Source organism: Oryzias melastigma, linkage group LG12 (genome assembly GCF_002922805.2).
Source record: "Oryzias melastigma strain HK-1 linkage group LG12, ASM292280v2, whole genome shotgun sequence".
NCBI lineage: Eukaryota > Metazoa > Chordata > Actinopteri > Beloniformes > Adrianichthyidae > Oryzias > Oryzias melastigma.
The window spans coordinates 18,667,850-18,684,321 of NC_050523.1; the positions used below are offsets into that span (position 1 = coordinate 18,667,850).

The 16,472-nt window shown below is 37.2% G+C and overlaps 1 protein-coding gene across 2 annotated transcripts in view; it reads left to right on the top strand.

Moving 5' to 3' along the window:
• cntfr (ciliary neurotrophic factor receptor) overlaps window positions 1-16,472 on the top strand; it is a 288,320-nt gene that overhangs the window by 149,736 nt on the left and 122,112 nt on the right. For both annotated transcript variants that reach the window (XM_024257707.2, XM_024257708.2), the window contains one exon: window positions 11,059-11,292. In XM_024257707.2, coding sequence (XP_024113475.1) covers window positions 11,059-11,292 — 234 coding nt within the window. The remainder of the gene's footprint in view (window positions 1-11,058; window positions 11,293-16,472) is intronic.

The window sequence follows — 16,472 nt, forward strand, 5'->3', positions numbered from 1 at the left end:
AATAGCTTCCAAAAGTGTCATACTTTGCTCAGGCGTACATCTCCTAGAAGCTTCTCACTTTTTCTCCTTACTACACACAATGTGTGCTACACACCACAAGAGCCATACAAACCAGCAAGACAAACAAACACCGGAGATCTGCCCATGCTGTAGGAGGAAGCTCTGAAAGTGTGAGCTGGGAAAAAATGATACAATAATTTCTCAGGTATGAACTATTTTTTATGAAAGATTTTTAGCTGATCTGAAAAACGTGCATGTCTATTAACTACACGTTTCAATCAAAGAAGGTGGCACTTCCTACCCAAAAAGCAGTAATTTGCCCCTCCTGACACGAATGGGAAGACAGATCCCCTATATCCATTCTTTGCATCTATTTAAGCAAGCCACCGTAATGAGGAGGCATGCAGATAACAAGCAGCCTGACAGGGATATGACCTACATGTGATTTCAAAATGGGCTTCTCGTTCTCTGACATGTCAACGTATCTGCCTGAGATCTCTTCCCGACATAACTGCACTCTGACCAAGAGGAGCAGTGATCCTCCAGATTAGCTGAAATCATCTGTCAGCGGGTTTTGACCTCTCCTGGAGTAACTTGAATAGGAATATTAACTTTGTGTCTCTGTTCATTTGCTTAAAACATTTCCTTCCAAAAAGGTAAAAAGATATTTTCCAATCGTTTTTTATCTATTTTTAAACGTGATCTTTTGATTATGATTATGCTGTTTTAGCCAGTTAACAGCAGTAGGAAGTAGGAAAAACGATGTAGCTCACTAAAGTAAACCTAAAGTATAACAAGCAAAAATGTATTTTTGTCTGGTGTTGTTTAGGAATACACTTGGTTCACTTGAATGATCCTCTTTGGGACAGGAAGTCTTTTATTTTGAAAGAAAGTCATATGAAAGTAAAAAATTACTGAAAAAATTCCAATTTATCTTAATATTTATGTATTTATTCATGCCCAAAAATAAATATAATTCATATGTATTATAAAAAAACAACAATGTAATGATGCAAAGTAGTATCAATTTTCCTAAACACCATTTTCATTGTTCGGGATGGATCTTTACAAATTTTTGAGTTTTTCTGAGATTCCTGCGATTTTTATTCCCTCCATTGAGTTGTAACAACTCGTGTTCTCATTACTCAATATTTGTCAGACACAAGACTGTCAATCTGCTGAAAAAAAACAAATGTATTTCAAAGTCAGAGCATAAATTCAAACCCCCTCACGGCCTGATCTACTTTATAACCCACCTGTGTGATGTTATGGAGGTCCCCCATGTTGCGCTAAAAGGGCTCAAATGAAAGCAGGCATGCACAGAGAGATATTTTGGGGTGTCCTGTAGTGTCTGGTAGCAGATCCATCGGGGGTGTGTGGGTGGCCCCAGTGGGAACTGGCTTGTTCTAATGCAACCCACGGATGCTCAATCAGACTGGGACCGCAGGTCAACATTTCAGCGCGTGTTGAGCCGGAGGAGGTTGTTGCCTACAGGGATTAATGCTGTCACAGAAGTGTGCTTCATACGCCTCACAAAAGCATCTGTATGGACTTTAAGGCTAAATATCTTCAAATTGTATTCAAATTTTACATTTGACTTGTCAGCTGGTTGACTGTTTGTTTAGTGGTTGCTCTGTGTGGCTTCCAGACTGTATCATGAGTAAAACTCATCTTGCAAATAATAAATAAATAAATACATATACACCGTCTCTCGCACGCATGCTTGTAGTTTCACAGACGCAGGAGCAAAAGCAATAAAAACATATCGAGAGGTTAAATCAAAATGCCAACGCCGAACTTCAATTTCATTCCGCCGTGCCGCTCCGCAGCCGGATCATAACTTACAGGTGGTTGCTCGCACAGAGGAGTGCTTTAGACACGAGCATGTACAAGTGGAGCAGTAGATGCGAAATGACGGTCGTATTTTCAGCCGCACGAGGGTACGGGGTTGATTGAAATGCAAACATGCACGCTAAGGCTCCCACTGCTGGCAGTCTATAATCAGACTTCATCGGTGATCTAATCAGCTCAAGAGGTTGAAGTTGTTGTGTTTTGTTTTTTTTTTTTAATTGGTCGTGTGACTGCTGAATGCAGGAATCTGTCTGAATGTCACCGCCTTGAATCTCCTGCATGTCAGCAAACTAGCATGTGTGTTTACTGTTTCTAAGCTGTCATGGACAAGTTTTTTAAGGTGAGCTTTTGAAATAATTTGGGCCAAAAATGTAGAAAAAAAACGTGTATTAGAGTCTTCAATAAAGTTCCCTTTAATCCTTTTAATCTCCTTCCTATTGAATGATGTTTTTGACATTGAGACAATTCAGATCAATTCAAAGACGTTCATAAGGATCAGTATGTTTAACCCTTTAATGCTTTTGTCACTTTTAACACACTGTGTTCCTACTGGACTGCCCAATACTAGAGCATGCACTCATAGTTGGAAGAGTCTTGTTGCAAAATGTCAAAAACTGTCCAGGTTTTTTTTTTTTTTCTTCACAATTCTATTTCTCAATTTGGTGCTATATCGTGATATTTCATTTGTCGATACTTGTATGGCATTAAAATGTGGAGAAGACGATATTTTATTAACTGTTTATGAGCGTCCTTCAGCGTCTTATTTTGGTTTTCTACCTAAACTCACAAACGCTAATTGGCAACCTGAGCCTCTTTGATCAGCTCTAAACCACACCACAACAACATAAGATCTTGTGTTAAATGTTCAGTCAACCTCATAGTTTTGTTGTTATGAGACTTGTACTACTTAGTTTTTACTTGTTTTTTTTTAGAAATTGTTCTGGGCACTCTTGGGATATACTGCAATATGTATCATACCAGGAGACATGTATCGGGATACATATCGTATTGCCAGACTCTTGCCCAACACACACCAAATTCTGATATATAAAAGGCTTAGTGTCATATAATTCAGGCCAGTCACAAACCACAATTATTATTTCTCTTCCGTGGTCAATTTTCAAATGGTTGGCACTTTCGTGAGGTAAAAAAAAGACACCACCTCTGTCAAATCCGATACCAGATCTAGATCCTTTATTGGTCAAAGTTCAACTAGTTTAACTTTCAACGTGCGTTCAATGGCTGCACGTTTTGTATGGACAACCCAAAAACTGACTTAAAAATGTGCATAGTTTTGCGTGGACGCAAAACGCACGTTTACAAAGACTTTTAATCAGAGGTGGCGGCTTGAACGTGTGTTGCCAAGGCCTATGTAAGTCTACGTCTAACACGCGTTCCTTGATATATCGTAACCCTTTGACCGCTTATGCAGTCAACATGAATCAGATGATTCTGACGGAGCGAAAAGCGACTTTTCCTATTGGCTTAGCGCCATGATGTAACACATTACGTTAACCAATTTTCTCTGCAACAAAGTCAACCAATTGATGTTGATTACATACACACACTTCACTGCCGTAACATGCTGCATATCAGAGAAAGGATGCAGAATCCACTGAAGAGTTAAGGTAGTCGAAAGAATGTCAACACTGGAGCTAAAGGGTTAAGCTAAAATTTCAGTGTATGAGGTTTTTACGTCAAGAATCAGCCCTAACATCAAACCCCCTGGAAAAGTAGACTTTAAGGATCCTCACACACACAAACTGCTTTATGTTAAGTATAGCCTGTTAGCCTGAAATTAGAGGTCTCGTTATTAAGTTAGACATTTGAAGTTGTTTCTCAGTTCTTTTCACCTGAACTGGGCTTAATTATTTAAGTACCCGAGTTCACTTCATGAAAAGGCTTTTGATGATTCTGCGCTGGAGGGGTGTCGTAAAATGATGCTGTCTCCTGTGGTTTATGGTGTTTCAACACGTAATGTTTAATCATCTAAACAAACAGACGGGCTTTTATTATACACAAATGAACTGCATGCTTTACCTCAATTTTAACCACATTTGTTGGTTTGTTTTGGAGTGAAATGTCAGGAGTTTCTAAGATAGATCGCACACGACTCTTGTTGGCTGGATTGCTTGTTTTTATTTTAAAAAATCCTCACCTTTTTGGTTTGTTTCTTTACCCTCTTAGCATGCATCATTTAAATAAACCCTTATACACGCCTTACTTACATCTCCAGAATCCTGTCTGATACTTTTATGCACATTCTGTTTTTGAGCAGCACTACTGCATCTTTTGTATTATCTGGGTGAGTTCCTATTTCCCAAACAAACTTTTTTTAACGCATGTTCTTTCTTTAGCAGCAACAGAATGTGCTGTGGAAATTTGTAAATTACCTCTCTGATGCTGTGTGCTTTGTGACAGAACTCTTTCTTTATCACACCTAGAATTATACACGTGTCACTTTCAAAATGACTCAAGTGTGACCCATGAATATTAGAATGTGAGGTGAAAAAAAAAAAAAAATCAAACCGAAGTAGCTGTTAGTTGCTAGTGGATCTCGGTTTTCTGCAATCAGAAGACTTTTTTTCACTCGTCTACCAACACATTTTTATTCCACCTTTCCATCAGATGCTTGGGTTTGTCTGAACTCAGTGTAAGGGTGACTGTAGCCAACACTACAGCAGCTTAATGGAGTTGATGATGCATGAACGATAAGGGCTCGGGTATGCACTCTATTGTGGGTGTGCAGCAGTACAGATGCACAAAGACATTTATCAGTATCTGAAAACGTGTTCTGACAAGTATGTGTCCATCTAAAATTACAGTAGGGCGGTGTAAAAACTGTAATTAAAAAAAAAAACACTGCCATGCCAATTTATAATCCTTATACATGCATTAATTCTGGTGTGTAGACTGATTTTAAAACAATTTTGAGTGGTACATGGTGCTCTGTTAAAATGTAATGTTTTAACATGTTGCAAACAAGGTTAGGTGTTACTGTGAGTAAGCTAGCGTGGCTAAGGTAAGGTTGTGTCAGACTGTTTTTTTTTTTTTTTTTACATTTTTTTATGTCTTACTAGCAAGTTTGGGAGTTAGCAACGTTTTTTTTTTATCAATCAGGTTTTTTGTGTTGCATCTTCTTGAAAAATGCTAACGCGTCTAACACAGAGGTGTCACTCATTTTGTTTTTTCAACCTGTTACTAACAAGGTTTGAAGTTAGCATACTCAAAGTAAAGTTTGTTTTAGCTGTGTTTGTCGTTTTTTTTTTTACGTGTTGCAAATAAAGTTGGGAGTTACAGGTATTGTGAATATGCTAACATGACTAACACTTTAAACCTAGCTAATCTGTACTGTGTTACTAACAAGTTCTAGAGTTACTATGAACACAGTTAATAAAGTCTGACTGATTGACAGATTTATCTCCGACTATTTTGTCTTGCTTAGTGCACCTTCTAGTTCGGTGGGCGTCATATATGAGATACATTTGAAAATGTACCATTTGTTAATTGGGTCCACCCTGTAGTGTGGAAAATCGGATCCATAAGTTCCTAGATTACCAAGTATTCACAGGGATACTTTAGCTCTCCTAAAATCTCCACAGTTTGTTGACTATAAATGTCTGTGTGGTTCTGTGTTCCTTACTCCCTAATTAAGCAGTGGACAAGGTTGTGTTGTTCTGCTGGTTTCAGCTCATCTGACCTCAACACAAGTCATTACGTATCCTCCTTATGGTAATGCACCTGTCTGGGAAAAGATCACAGAGCTGCATAAGAGCTACCATACCCTTAGTGACCCACAGACTCCCACGCCGAATACAAAGTATAGATTCCTGGAAAGACGAAAAGAATGAACTCGAAAGTGTATACATTTTAGCAATCTGGTCGGAAGAACCAAGAGTCAATGAAGGTTCTTAGTAACAGCAGCAGCTTGCCTTCAAAGTACTTTGCATTTAACCAAGTCATAAACTTTTTCAAATACAACCTCATCAGCCAGCATATAAATCAAGACATCAATGAATAAAAACAGGATATGGTTGATTTTTTTTTTTTCTTTTCCCAAATCATTATTTTGGTGGAGAATCAGAGTGCTCTCATGCTGCTTACAGTGTCTAGTCCATTACCAAGAGATCAATAGCACTTCAGTTGAATGTCATTATGGTCATTAAGCCTGCTTGTCTGCATGGTCATGAGCAATGAGGACATTATGCAGGGCAGCATGCTCATGTGTGAGCAAGTACACGAGTGTAATCATAACTATCCGCTTGTGTTTCCGCTGTTGCCATAATGCGCATTATGCATGAGTGGCATGTGAGTGGACTGATGATGAGCGGTCATGTACAACTGATGAATATTGAAGTTTCTCCACTATTCAAATGGGGTGAGCAGCTTCAAGGTGAAAGGGAGAGGTAGATGGAGAGGTGAGGCCAAGAACTCGTCTGTTTTCACTGAAACTTTTGTCACTTCATAGATAATGCATCACAATTTGTTTAAAGCATGTATTTTGTCTGTATCGAATTGCTATGATGTTACTGGTCCAACCCGCTTGAGATCAAACGGGTTGAATGTAGCCCCCCGGACCAAAATGAGTTTGACACCCCTGGTTTAGGCACTATTAAGTCAAAATTGTTTAAATTGACAAAGAAGGAAATACAATGAAGGAAAATGAAATCTAATTTAACCAAACTCAAGAAATCCTTTTACAAACTTACACAAAAAACAACCCAAGCTCTATAGTGTGAATTGAACAATAATGTATGTCTTTGAGAGCTTTAGGAGGACTTATAACACCACTTGACATCCTTTAAGACTCCTCTATCAATCACACCAAATGTTAACAGATCTACCTATGAAAGCAGTCGTCTTCGTCCAAGTTTTTTAAAACTTACAGATGTTTGTTGAATATTTTTACTGCTGAAAAAAAAGCCATAATGATATCTCTCATCTCTTTTGACAGATTTCTGTTTTGGACAGAAACAAATATGTAACAGATGGGAGTGAACAGAGACAAGCCAAAGTCTCCAGGATATCTGAATAATAAAAAACAGAAATAAGTTACATCTGAAAAGTTTTGGATAATACTTATAAAAACAAGTATTTGGCTTTTTTGTGTTTACATCTAGATTTTAATAGTGAGTTTCAATGTTAAGTCAATGTACAGACGTGATAAGAGGTCCTGAGTTTGAGTCTTAGTTGAGCGTTTTAAGCATTGTAGCGTATCCAGGTTGAATAGTCTAAACTTTGGTGAGGGACACGTGTCGCCCCAACCAACCAAGGACTCAGCTTTGGCCTATGATGTGCTGATAATTAGGGCTGTGCAATACTGAGCATTTGGGTATTGACCCGATTCGATCCGATACTGGTCAATATTGCAGAAATCAATACCAATACTGATATTTTTCGTTGATTATGACTTCCTCAAAATCTCAATTGTTTTTAACTGCTGTTCATGTTCTTTTTTATTACCTTTTTTATCTACTTGATAAACATAAAAAACAGAATTAAGACAATATTTTCAAATAACTGGAAAAAAATTTATTAAAATAAAAACTTCTTGAAATTAAATAAAAAATTAAGAACTCAAAAAAGATATAAATGATTGATATAAAGATACATCAAAATGTTTAACCAAAAAAAAGAACAACTGTTAGAAATATAAATAATTTGTAACTTGATAGCCTTCAAAAAGAACAATAAAAACAGGTAAAAATCAACTTGTCAAAAACAACTCAGCATTTAAATAATCACCTGGGTCCCTTTTGCTGCAACAGAAAACTGTCAAATAAGAGTAGAAAAATCGATATCTGCGGGCTGGTGAACTATTTCTATTATTTTTGGCAATAGTAATCAATACGGTGCCTGAGTCTCTTAATATTTAACTTTTTTCCCTCTTTGGACTAAGTTGGCGAATTGGACGCCCGTCAAATTTGGTGTGAACCCAGCATAATATGTTTAAGGACATTAAAAACACCAGGTGTCTTTAGGACAAGAGTTATTTTTTATAAATTAGAATGTTTTGAAGAACATTTGCTCTTGCTTTGATGAAGTGCATGATTTCCAAACACTCTTGTCTTTTCTCTTACTCATCATAAGACACCACCGAGGCACCAGCATCCCCATCAAAGCTAACATCAAAGCCAAACCGTATGGGTTCTGCTCTAATGCAAATAGAATTTTATGTAAATAAAGTCACACAGGCCCATTCAAAGTGAGGCGAGAGAAAGAGATCAAAGGAAATTGCCATTTCTTGCCACTAATGTGCATGTGTGCGCTCATTATTTTGAGGAGTGGGGCGGGCAGGCGTGGAAGTAACTGGGATGGACAGGAGGGAAAACAAACATGAATGGGAGGGAAGCAGGAATGACAGAGAAGGTGAGCCCCCCCGCGAGCATGTTGAGGCTTCTGAGAGGAAATGAATGACAAAGTAGAAGAAGCAGAAAGAGCAAACAGTGTCAAGTTCATGTTAATGGGGACAGGGATCTTGTCCTATTAAATATGGATGGCTCTGTTATGGGACATGAAATATACATGAAGAAATGGGTTGATATCTTTATGTGGTGTAAAGGGGTGGGTCTAAGTTGATAGAGAGAGTGTCATTAAAAATTAGAGGAATTGAGGGAAACAAAATGAGGGAAGGGAAGAGAAAGGAGTCAAACAACTTTCAACACACTCAGCAACACACAATCAAGTGGCTACTTCCAATGAAGAGCCTGTGTAAGCACATGTTGGGCTTGAAAGTTCAATACTCTTACGTTCACGCAAGTCTCCACGACTGTTTTCAGGCTCTACATACAGCCATTGAACATGCGTTGAAAGCTAAACCAGCTCCACCTATGACCGATCAGGGACTTGAATTTGATAGTGATGTATGGATGACTTCCCCTTTAATCAACAGAAGCGTCAACCGTTGGACAATTGATCATGGGGGAGTATGCAGGTTTTGGGCTCTCACATTCGAAACTCTTACACTCAAGAGTAGCTACTCGCATTTTCACTGCTGTTTTTAGGCTCTATGTACAAAACGAGTGGTCATTGATATTGGTGCCACAAAAGATTATGTTAATAGTCGACTAATCACCAATTATTTTTCCGATTAGTCGACTAATCGGGTCATGCACAAACTGAATATAAAGCACACATCTTAACCATCATTAGCTTTAAGCAAACTAAAAAAATGATATATACCATTACCTGCGATAATGGTAGAGTGAATGCTGTAAGCTGAATTTGGCCGCTGAAGATGCTAGTGCTAATGGCTGAAGATGCTGAAATTGATTGCTAATAACGCTGAAGCTGATAGCCAGCTAAAATGTTAGCTAAATGCCAAATTAGCCTAAAAAACTGAAAAAGCACAAGTTAGCCAAAACAGCTAGCATGCAGCTGAAATATTAGCTATGCTCCTAAATAGCTTAAAACAAAAAAAAGCTAAATTAGCCAAAATAGCATGGAGCTGAAATATTAGGTAAACTAAAAAGTAGCATAAAAAACAAAAAGCCAAAATTAGCCAAAATAGCTAGCATGCAGCTGGTATATTAGCTAAACTCCAAAACAGCCTAAAAACTTTAATAAATGCCAAAATAATCCAAAAAGCTAGAAGAATGCCATTATAACTTTTAACCTCACTTCAATCTGACTCCATGTAATATAAAGTAACGACTAATCGACTATTAAATTAGTTGTCGACTATTTTAATAGTCGATTAGTCGACTAATCGTGGCGGCCCTAGTCATTGAACACGTGTTGAAGGTTCAGCAAGGTTGAACTTTGACCAATTGGGGACTCAAATTTGGTAGTGATGTATGGATGACTTCAGTTGTAATCAACAGAAGTGTCGAACATTTATAAATTGATCCATAGTATACTGTCTTTGGGCTTTAGTGCTCTTGTATAGTAGTACACGTTTCAACAACTTTTTTCAGCCTCTAAGTACAAGACACATAAACAGAAAGTTAAACAAGCTTGAACTTTGACCAATCAATGACTCAAATTTGGTAGTGATGTATGGATGACATCCCCTTTTTTCAACAGAAGTTAAAATCGTTTGAAAATGGACCACGGAGAGATACGCGGGTTTAGGGCTTTCGCATTCAATACTCTCTCTCATTCAAGCATAGCTACTCAAGTTTTCACAACCATTTTTGGGCTGTATGTACAAAACGCATGGTTATTGAACACATGTTGAAAGTTTGACAAGGTCAAACATTAACCAATCAGAGGCTAGAATTTGGTAGGGATGTACAGATGACGTCGTCGTTAATCAACCCTCGTTTTGGGTTTTCGTGTTCATACTCTCGTATTCAAGCTTAGCTCCTCAAGTTTTCATGACTTTGTTTTTTGGCTCTATGTTAAAAACTTGCAGGCATTGAACGCGTGTTGAAAGTTGGTCGAACTTGGCCAATCAGGGACTCAAATTTGGTTGTGATGTATTGATGACTTCCCCTTTGATCAATGGAAGTGTAAACCATTTGAAAATTGATCATGTGTACCGGGGTTTAGCGCTCACTCATAGCTATGCATTTTTCTACAACTGTTCTACATACAAAACACAAGTTAAACCAGGTCAAACTTTGACCAATCAGAGACTCAGATTTGGTAGTGATGTATGGATGACATCAGTTTTTTAGGCTAAGGACAAGAAGAATTCCATCCCCGCTTGTCCAGTGTGAACGTCATTCAAGAGTGCATGTCACATGCCCGGTGTGAATGTATCAGACATTTATTCAAACCAAGAGGAGGTCTCATTTTTTTCTTTGTCTCTCTATTGTTCATAGATGTGAGTCTTTTCCTGAGACAAGAATCAATATTATATTGTTGTTTCTGGTTGTATTGCTGATCCTCTGTGCTTGAGTGTTAATCTGAGGTCTTCTTTCTTCGTGGTCGCAACAGGCCCCCTGAGACTTATCAGAGGAGAAGGGAAACTAACCTCTGTGTCCCGGCTCAAACTCCCATTAGGATCACATAAATCCCTTAACCCTGAAGGTCACAGTCTCGACAACTTTTCTGACAAGGAGCTTTTGGCATCAGGGGCTAGACAGCGGATGGAAAGACAACAGCAGTGAAGACAGCACATGTTACAGTCTCTCCTTCATTTCCTGTTTGGTGTGGGACCGTTTCTTGCGGCACAACAAAGATCCACTTGCTCTCTAAGCACTAACACGAGAGCTTTCTTTCACCCTCTAACATATTTGCTGTTTTTGTGTGTCTTCACAGCTGCCAGGGCGCAGTACGAGCAGATGGGTAGAGATGTCACCATGCAGTGCGGCAAACTGGACAGTAACGCATCGGTGTCGTGGAAGGTGAACGGGACAGACGTGATGGCCCAGCACCGTTTGGAAGGTCCGAGACTGACTCTGAGCAAGGTGGACTTGCACCATAATGGACGCTACAGCTGCTTTGAGGAACCAGCCGGAGAAATGCGCGACTATATCTCGCTGCACGTCGGCTGTGAGTAATCAGCTTCTTTTCTTTATCACTTCTTTGTGTTGTAAAAAATCCGGAGCATTCGGTATAATTATTTTGTGACTTTACAATTTCGTCTTTGATTCAACCGAATATCTGGCAAATGAAGCTTTACAGCTTTAAAACATCTATAATGGCGGTAAAAAATAAAGATGACTACTCTACAGATTTATACATTGCAAGTTATGTTTAAGACTCCTGTAGTAAACAAGTGAACACTGTATTCAGTATATTTGTGTACATTTATTGGATGTGATCTTTTTTCTTTGTATTAAAGTTAAACCTCTTGTGTATAATAATTTCAAGCAACTTCTTTCCATCTGAGCATGAAACATTAGCCCGGTTATTTAAAGCTCCCATTACTTTAATGTGCTGTGACTGATAGCTCTTCTATCTTAAGTGGCTTATATCAGAAAAGAAATAATAATAATAAAATCTGGCTTTTGGCTTTTTCCTGTCGTAAAAGGATTACAAAAAAAGTCGACATTTTACAAGAAGAAAGTTGTAAAATTATGAATAAAAAGTTGTAATTTACAGGAATAAAGTCAAAAGATTGTGAGAAAAAAATCTCAATTTTATGAGGACAAAGTTGTAAAATTATTAAAAAAAAATTGTAATTTAACAAAAATAAATTTGCAAAACTGTGAGAAAAAAAATTAAATTTTACAAGAACAAAGTAAAATCACAAGAAAAAAATAGTCATAAATTTATAATAAATATGTAAAATTGTGACAATATATATATATATATATATATATATATATTTTAGGACATTAAAGCGGTACAATTATAAGGGAAAAATTTGTTGTAAATTGTGAGGGGAAAAAATCAAAATTTCCCAAGAATATAGTTATATACTAAAAATATATTTATAATACATACATAATTTTATGAATGGATAAAACTCGTAAAATTGCGATAAATATATATTTTTTATTTTAGGAGAGTAAAGTTGTAAAATTACAAGAAAAAAGTTGTAATTTTATGAGAAGAAAGTCATAAAATATTAAGAGAAAAAAATGCTATTTTTGAGAAGGAAGTCGAAGTTAATTTAGAATGAACTGTGAGAAATAAAAATCAAATTTTAGGAGAAAAAGTTGTAAAATGTCCAGAAAAAAAGTCATAATTGTACTATAGTAAGATCATAACATTGTGAGAAAAAATATTGTATTTTTACAAGTTGCGGAATTTCCGCGTCCGGCTAATGATTTTAGCCACCATCTTGCTTGCTCCCATCAGATCTTCTTGGAAAAAAGTGGTAATTTAACAAGGGAAAATGCATTGTTTTTGGAAAATATAGGCGGTTGTTTAGCCTCCATTATGTACTGACTAAATTAATGAATTGACTTACTTGACTTGATATGTCCTTATTTTTGAAACCAAAGCTGAAATCACCTTTTTTTGGTTGTTGCTAGTCTTGTCTTAGTGAAAAACCTTAAATGTATTACTCTGATCTATTGATCTTCCCAGTTATAACCTATGAAATTATAATTTTATTCTTAAAAAACATTGACAGATTTAGTCATATTTCTGCAAGTTTTTTCTTGAAAAATTCAGACTTTTTTCTCATAATTTTGTGACTTTATTTTAGTCGATTTTTGACAATATTCTCACATTTTTATTCTCCGTCGTATAATAATGTACTGGTTTAAGTTTTAGAGGAAAAGCAAAATGGAAATGAGAGTCCATCCCCTTCACCGCTGTTATTTTGCCCGGCGTGTGTGATTGCATCAACTTGTCAGCGTAGCCGATAAAATTCCAGGCCCCACCCATCAAGATTGCACGGCGGCGCTGATGTTCAATGTAACATTTCCGAGCAAATGTTTGATGAATGAGACTATATGCCAGTGTGACAGTTTGGTTAATCATATTGGCAATGATGAATTACTGAATGCTGAAACAATGCTGAATTAATGGGAGTTTTATGCAATGGCAGATTGTGTCAGCATGCTGAATGATGCAGCGAATAAACAGGTCGGATCATGTGTGTGAAAGACCGGAGCGGGGATGGGAACGGGGCGTGAACGCCCGTGCAAGGGCGTGTTTCCTTTTCGCCGTTGGCATTGTTTTGTCTTTGCAACAACACTTTTGGTGGTCTCAAACGGAGCATGTGCGAGGGAAACGGCCCTCCATTGTGGAACCATTCATCGGGGTCAATTACCAGTCTGAGAGAACAAAACCTTTGTGGTGTAGCCTGGCATTGTGGGTAATTGCCTTGTTAACAGTCGAGTTTATGACTTGTTAAGGAGACACAATGGAGCGACTTTAACTCTGCATTTCAAACCGGAGATTTATATCAGCCTCTTTTTTTATGTTGTCTGCTCCTCTTTGGTTTCATGGTTTCGCTCTGTCGAGGTTCTTCTTCACATCTGAAGCTGGAGAGGGTTTTGCAGACGCAGTGATACTGACGTCCTGACACACTTGTTGTCATTACCGTCATGATGATAGTTTGATTTTATGCAGCGTTTACGACTCGCATTGGGGCTTGTTATGTTTTGCACAAATAGAAGTGTGATCAGGAGAATAACACACAGCCATCTGTCTTTGCTTTTTTCTCTCTGATTGTCTGAAACTCTGATTATGCTTCATCTTTTTTCTCCCAACTTCCCATCTCTCCGTCTGTTTATATGTGTAACTTTCTGATGCATCATTCTTCTCTGACTTTGCTCTTGAATTATTGTTAAAATCTGTTTGTGCTCCAGTTCGTATAATAAATAACGGACTCTAGCATTTTTCATGTGAAATTCCAGAGGGAGGGAACAGGAGTTTCAGAATTTCCGCTTTTTAATAATTCACCACTAAGATGCTTTCATACTCCCTGACACTTCGGATACAAATAAGGACTAGAGCTGCTTAAAAATCACACACGCGGAGAAAATAAATAAAAGGTGGTACCCACGCTCGTCACCGCCTTTCTTAACACCGTTCAAAACTTCTAATTCTACTATTTTTCCCAACGTTTCTATAGGAGTTAGGAGATGACAAATTAAAATTTCTAGGAGTTTAAATTTGTAGAAGGTACAAAAGGGGATTTTGGGGGGAAAACTTAAGATGGCCGCCTTCTCTGGGGTTTAAAGGTCAACAAAGCTTTTGTTGGGGTTGCAGACGTAAGCCGGATTTCTACTGGTTTGTCTGCAGTGCGTCTCCATTGCTTAGCATTTAAAACAAAAAATAAACAAGGAAAGTCTTTTGAATATCCTTGAGTCGTCTACTTTGTTTAGTGGAATATGGAATTTTGGGGGGGGAGGGGAGAAATCTTTTTTTTTTTTTTTGCCTCCTGCATTGTCAAACTTTTTGGAGTTGTGCATTATATCCAAATTTACTTTTTACATGGTACTAGGTTGAGCAAATTATGGTGAGTTTTTGAGTGTGTGGTGAATGTGAAGTTTTTGCTCAAAGGCCCAGTAAGTACGAAGAACTGAGTAAAAACCAACATGGTCCTTGCAGTCCAATACGGGCCATAAACATTTGGGCCAATTTCTGTAGTCTTCTTGGAGTTTTTACAGAGTTTCTACAATTTGTCTATGAAAAAGCAAGTGGTGGAAAACATGTGGAGACTTTTAACATTTCAATTCTAAATGATTTTTCCTGATGTGATGTCAAATAGTAGAAATATGATGTAAATATAATTCTTTTTTTTCTATTTTCAAAATCCAAACGCCATGACCCTCAAGAGCTCTTTTTACCAAATAAAACATCCTTTACTTTGATATTCAACTCTTTTCTTGCTTTTTCCCTTTATTTTTCTTCCCACAGACTTCAGTCAGTCACTTTATAACCTTTGCAGTGAAGAAAACATAAATGCCGCTCTTCCTTCTGACCAGTGGAAGGAACCTGTGGTAAGAGAAAACAAATAGTTGAAGCTGCTGCAGCAGCAATTATCATGGAAATGTAAGCATCATTTTCCTAATGAGCTCACAACCATTATACAGTGGTGCTTTCCAGATATTTGTGTACATGTTATAACTGATGCACTCAGGCCTGTCTGCATTAGATGATGATTATTTTCTTTGTCTGTGGGTTGAAAGTGGATTGAAAGCCACCAAATGAGTTCTAAGTCTGCTCTTTAATGCAGATGCTGCTATATAAAAAACAGATGATTTGGAATGTCTAATCATTTAGATTTAATCTAAGGTGAAGTACAATTATATGGTATATTCCATCTAAAAGCTCATTTTATATCCGATTGAAAAAAAAATTAAAATAATATTTTTTTCTATCTTAAGGAAAAGCTGAGTTTGAGTTTTCAATCCAATTAAAACTTCAATCTGAAAAAGTCTCTTAAGAACTGTTGAATATTGTCATTTTAATTTAATAGGATTTAACAGATAACTTTGATCACATTTGATTTGATCAGATTCTTAGCCAGCGAGCTTTTCAAATAGAGTCAACAATGCCTTATACAACTTGTTTGGCTGCTTATTTCTTTTTAAAAGTTATTTTTCTATCCAAATATCTTAGACAAATGCTAATTATTTCTCTTAAAACATGTGGTGATAACATTTAGAGTGAGAAGTACTAAAGACTAAGTCTAAGTAACACCATATTTTCCACACTATTAATTCCACTTTTTTTTTTTCAAAAGGCGTCAGTGTGCCGTTTGAATCTTCGCACTTTATAAACGGATTAATTCTGGATGTTTATTGATGTCAAAGTGATTTTCAGAGATACACAGTGCTCTGTCAATTTTTCTGCTTAATTTTCTTATGAGTTGTAAACGAGGATAGTGGTTATTGTGAATATGCTAAGACAGCTGGTTTGTAGCTGTTGTTTTTTGTTTTATCAAATATGTCTTACTATAACAAAGTTTGGTGTTACTGTAGTCACGGCTGTGTTTGTTTTAGCTGTGTCCTTCCATTATTTATTTTTTTTTTTTTCACTCGTCGTAAACCAGGTTAGCAGTAACAGGTAAACATACTAATGGGACTAAAGTGTACCGGTAACGAACTGTTTTTTAAGTGTAACTGAGCTGGTTGAGAGTTAGAATAGTCAGAGTAACATCTGTTTCGGAGGTATTAGTCTGTTATTTTATGAGTTGTAAACAAGGATAGGTGTGAATGTGCTAACCCGGCTTCTGTGTAGCGGCCTTGGACCCAGTTTTTACTAACAAAGTAAGGAGTTAGTGTAGTCGTAGCTTTTGTTTTAGCTGTGTCCGTCTTTTTTTT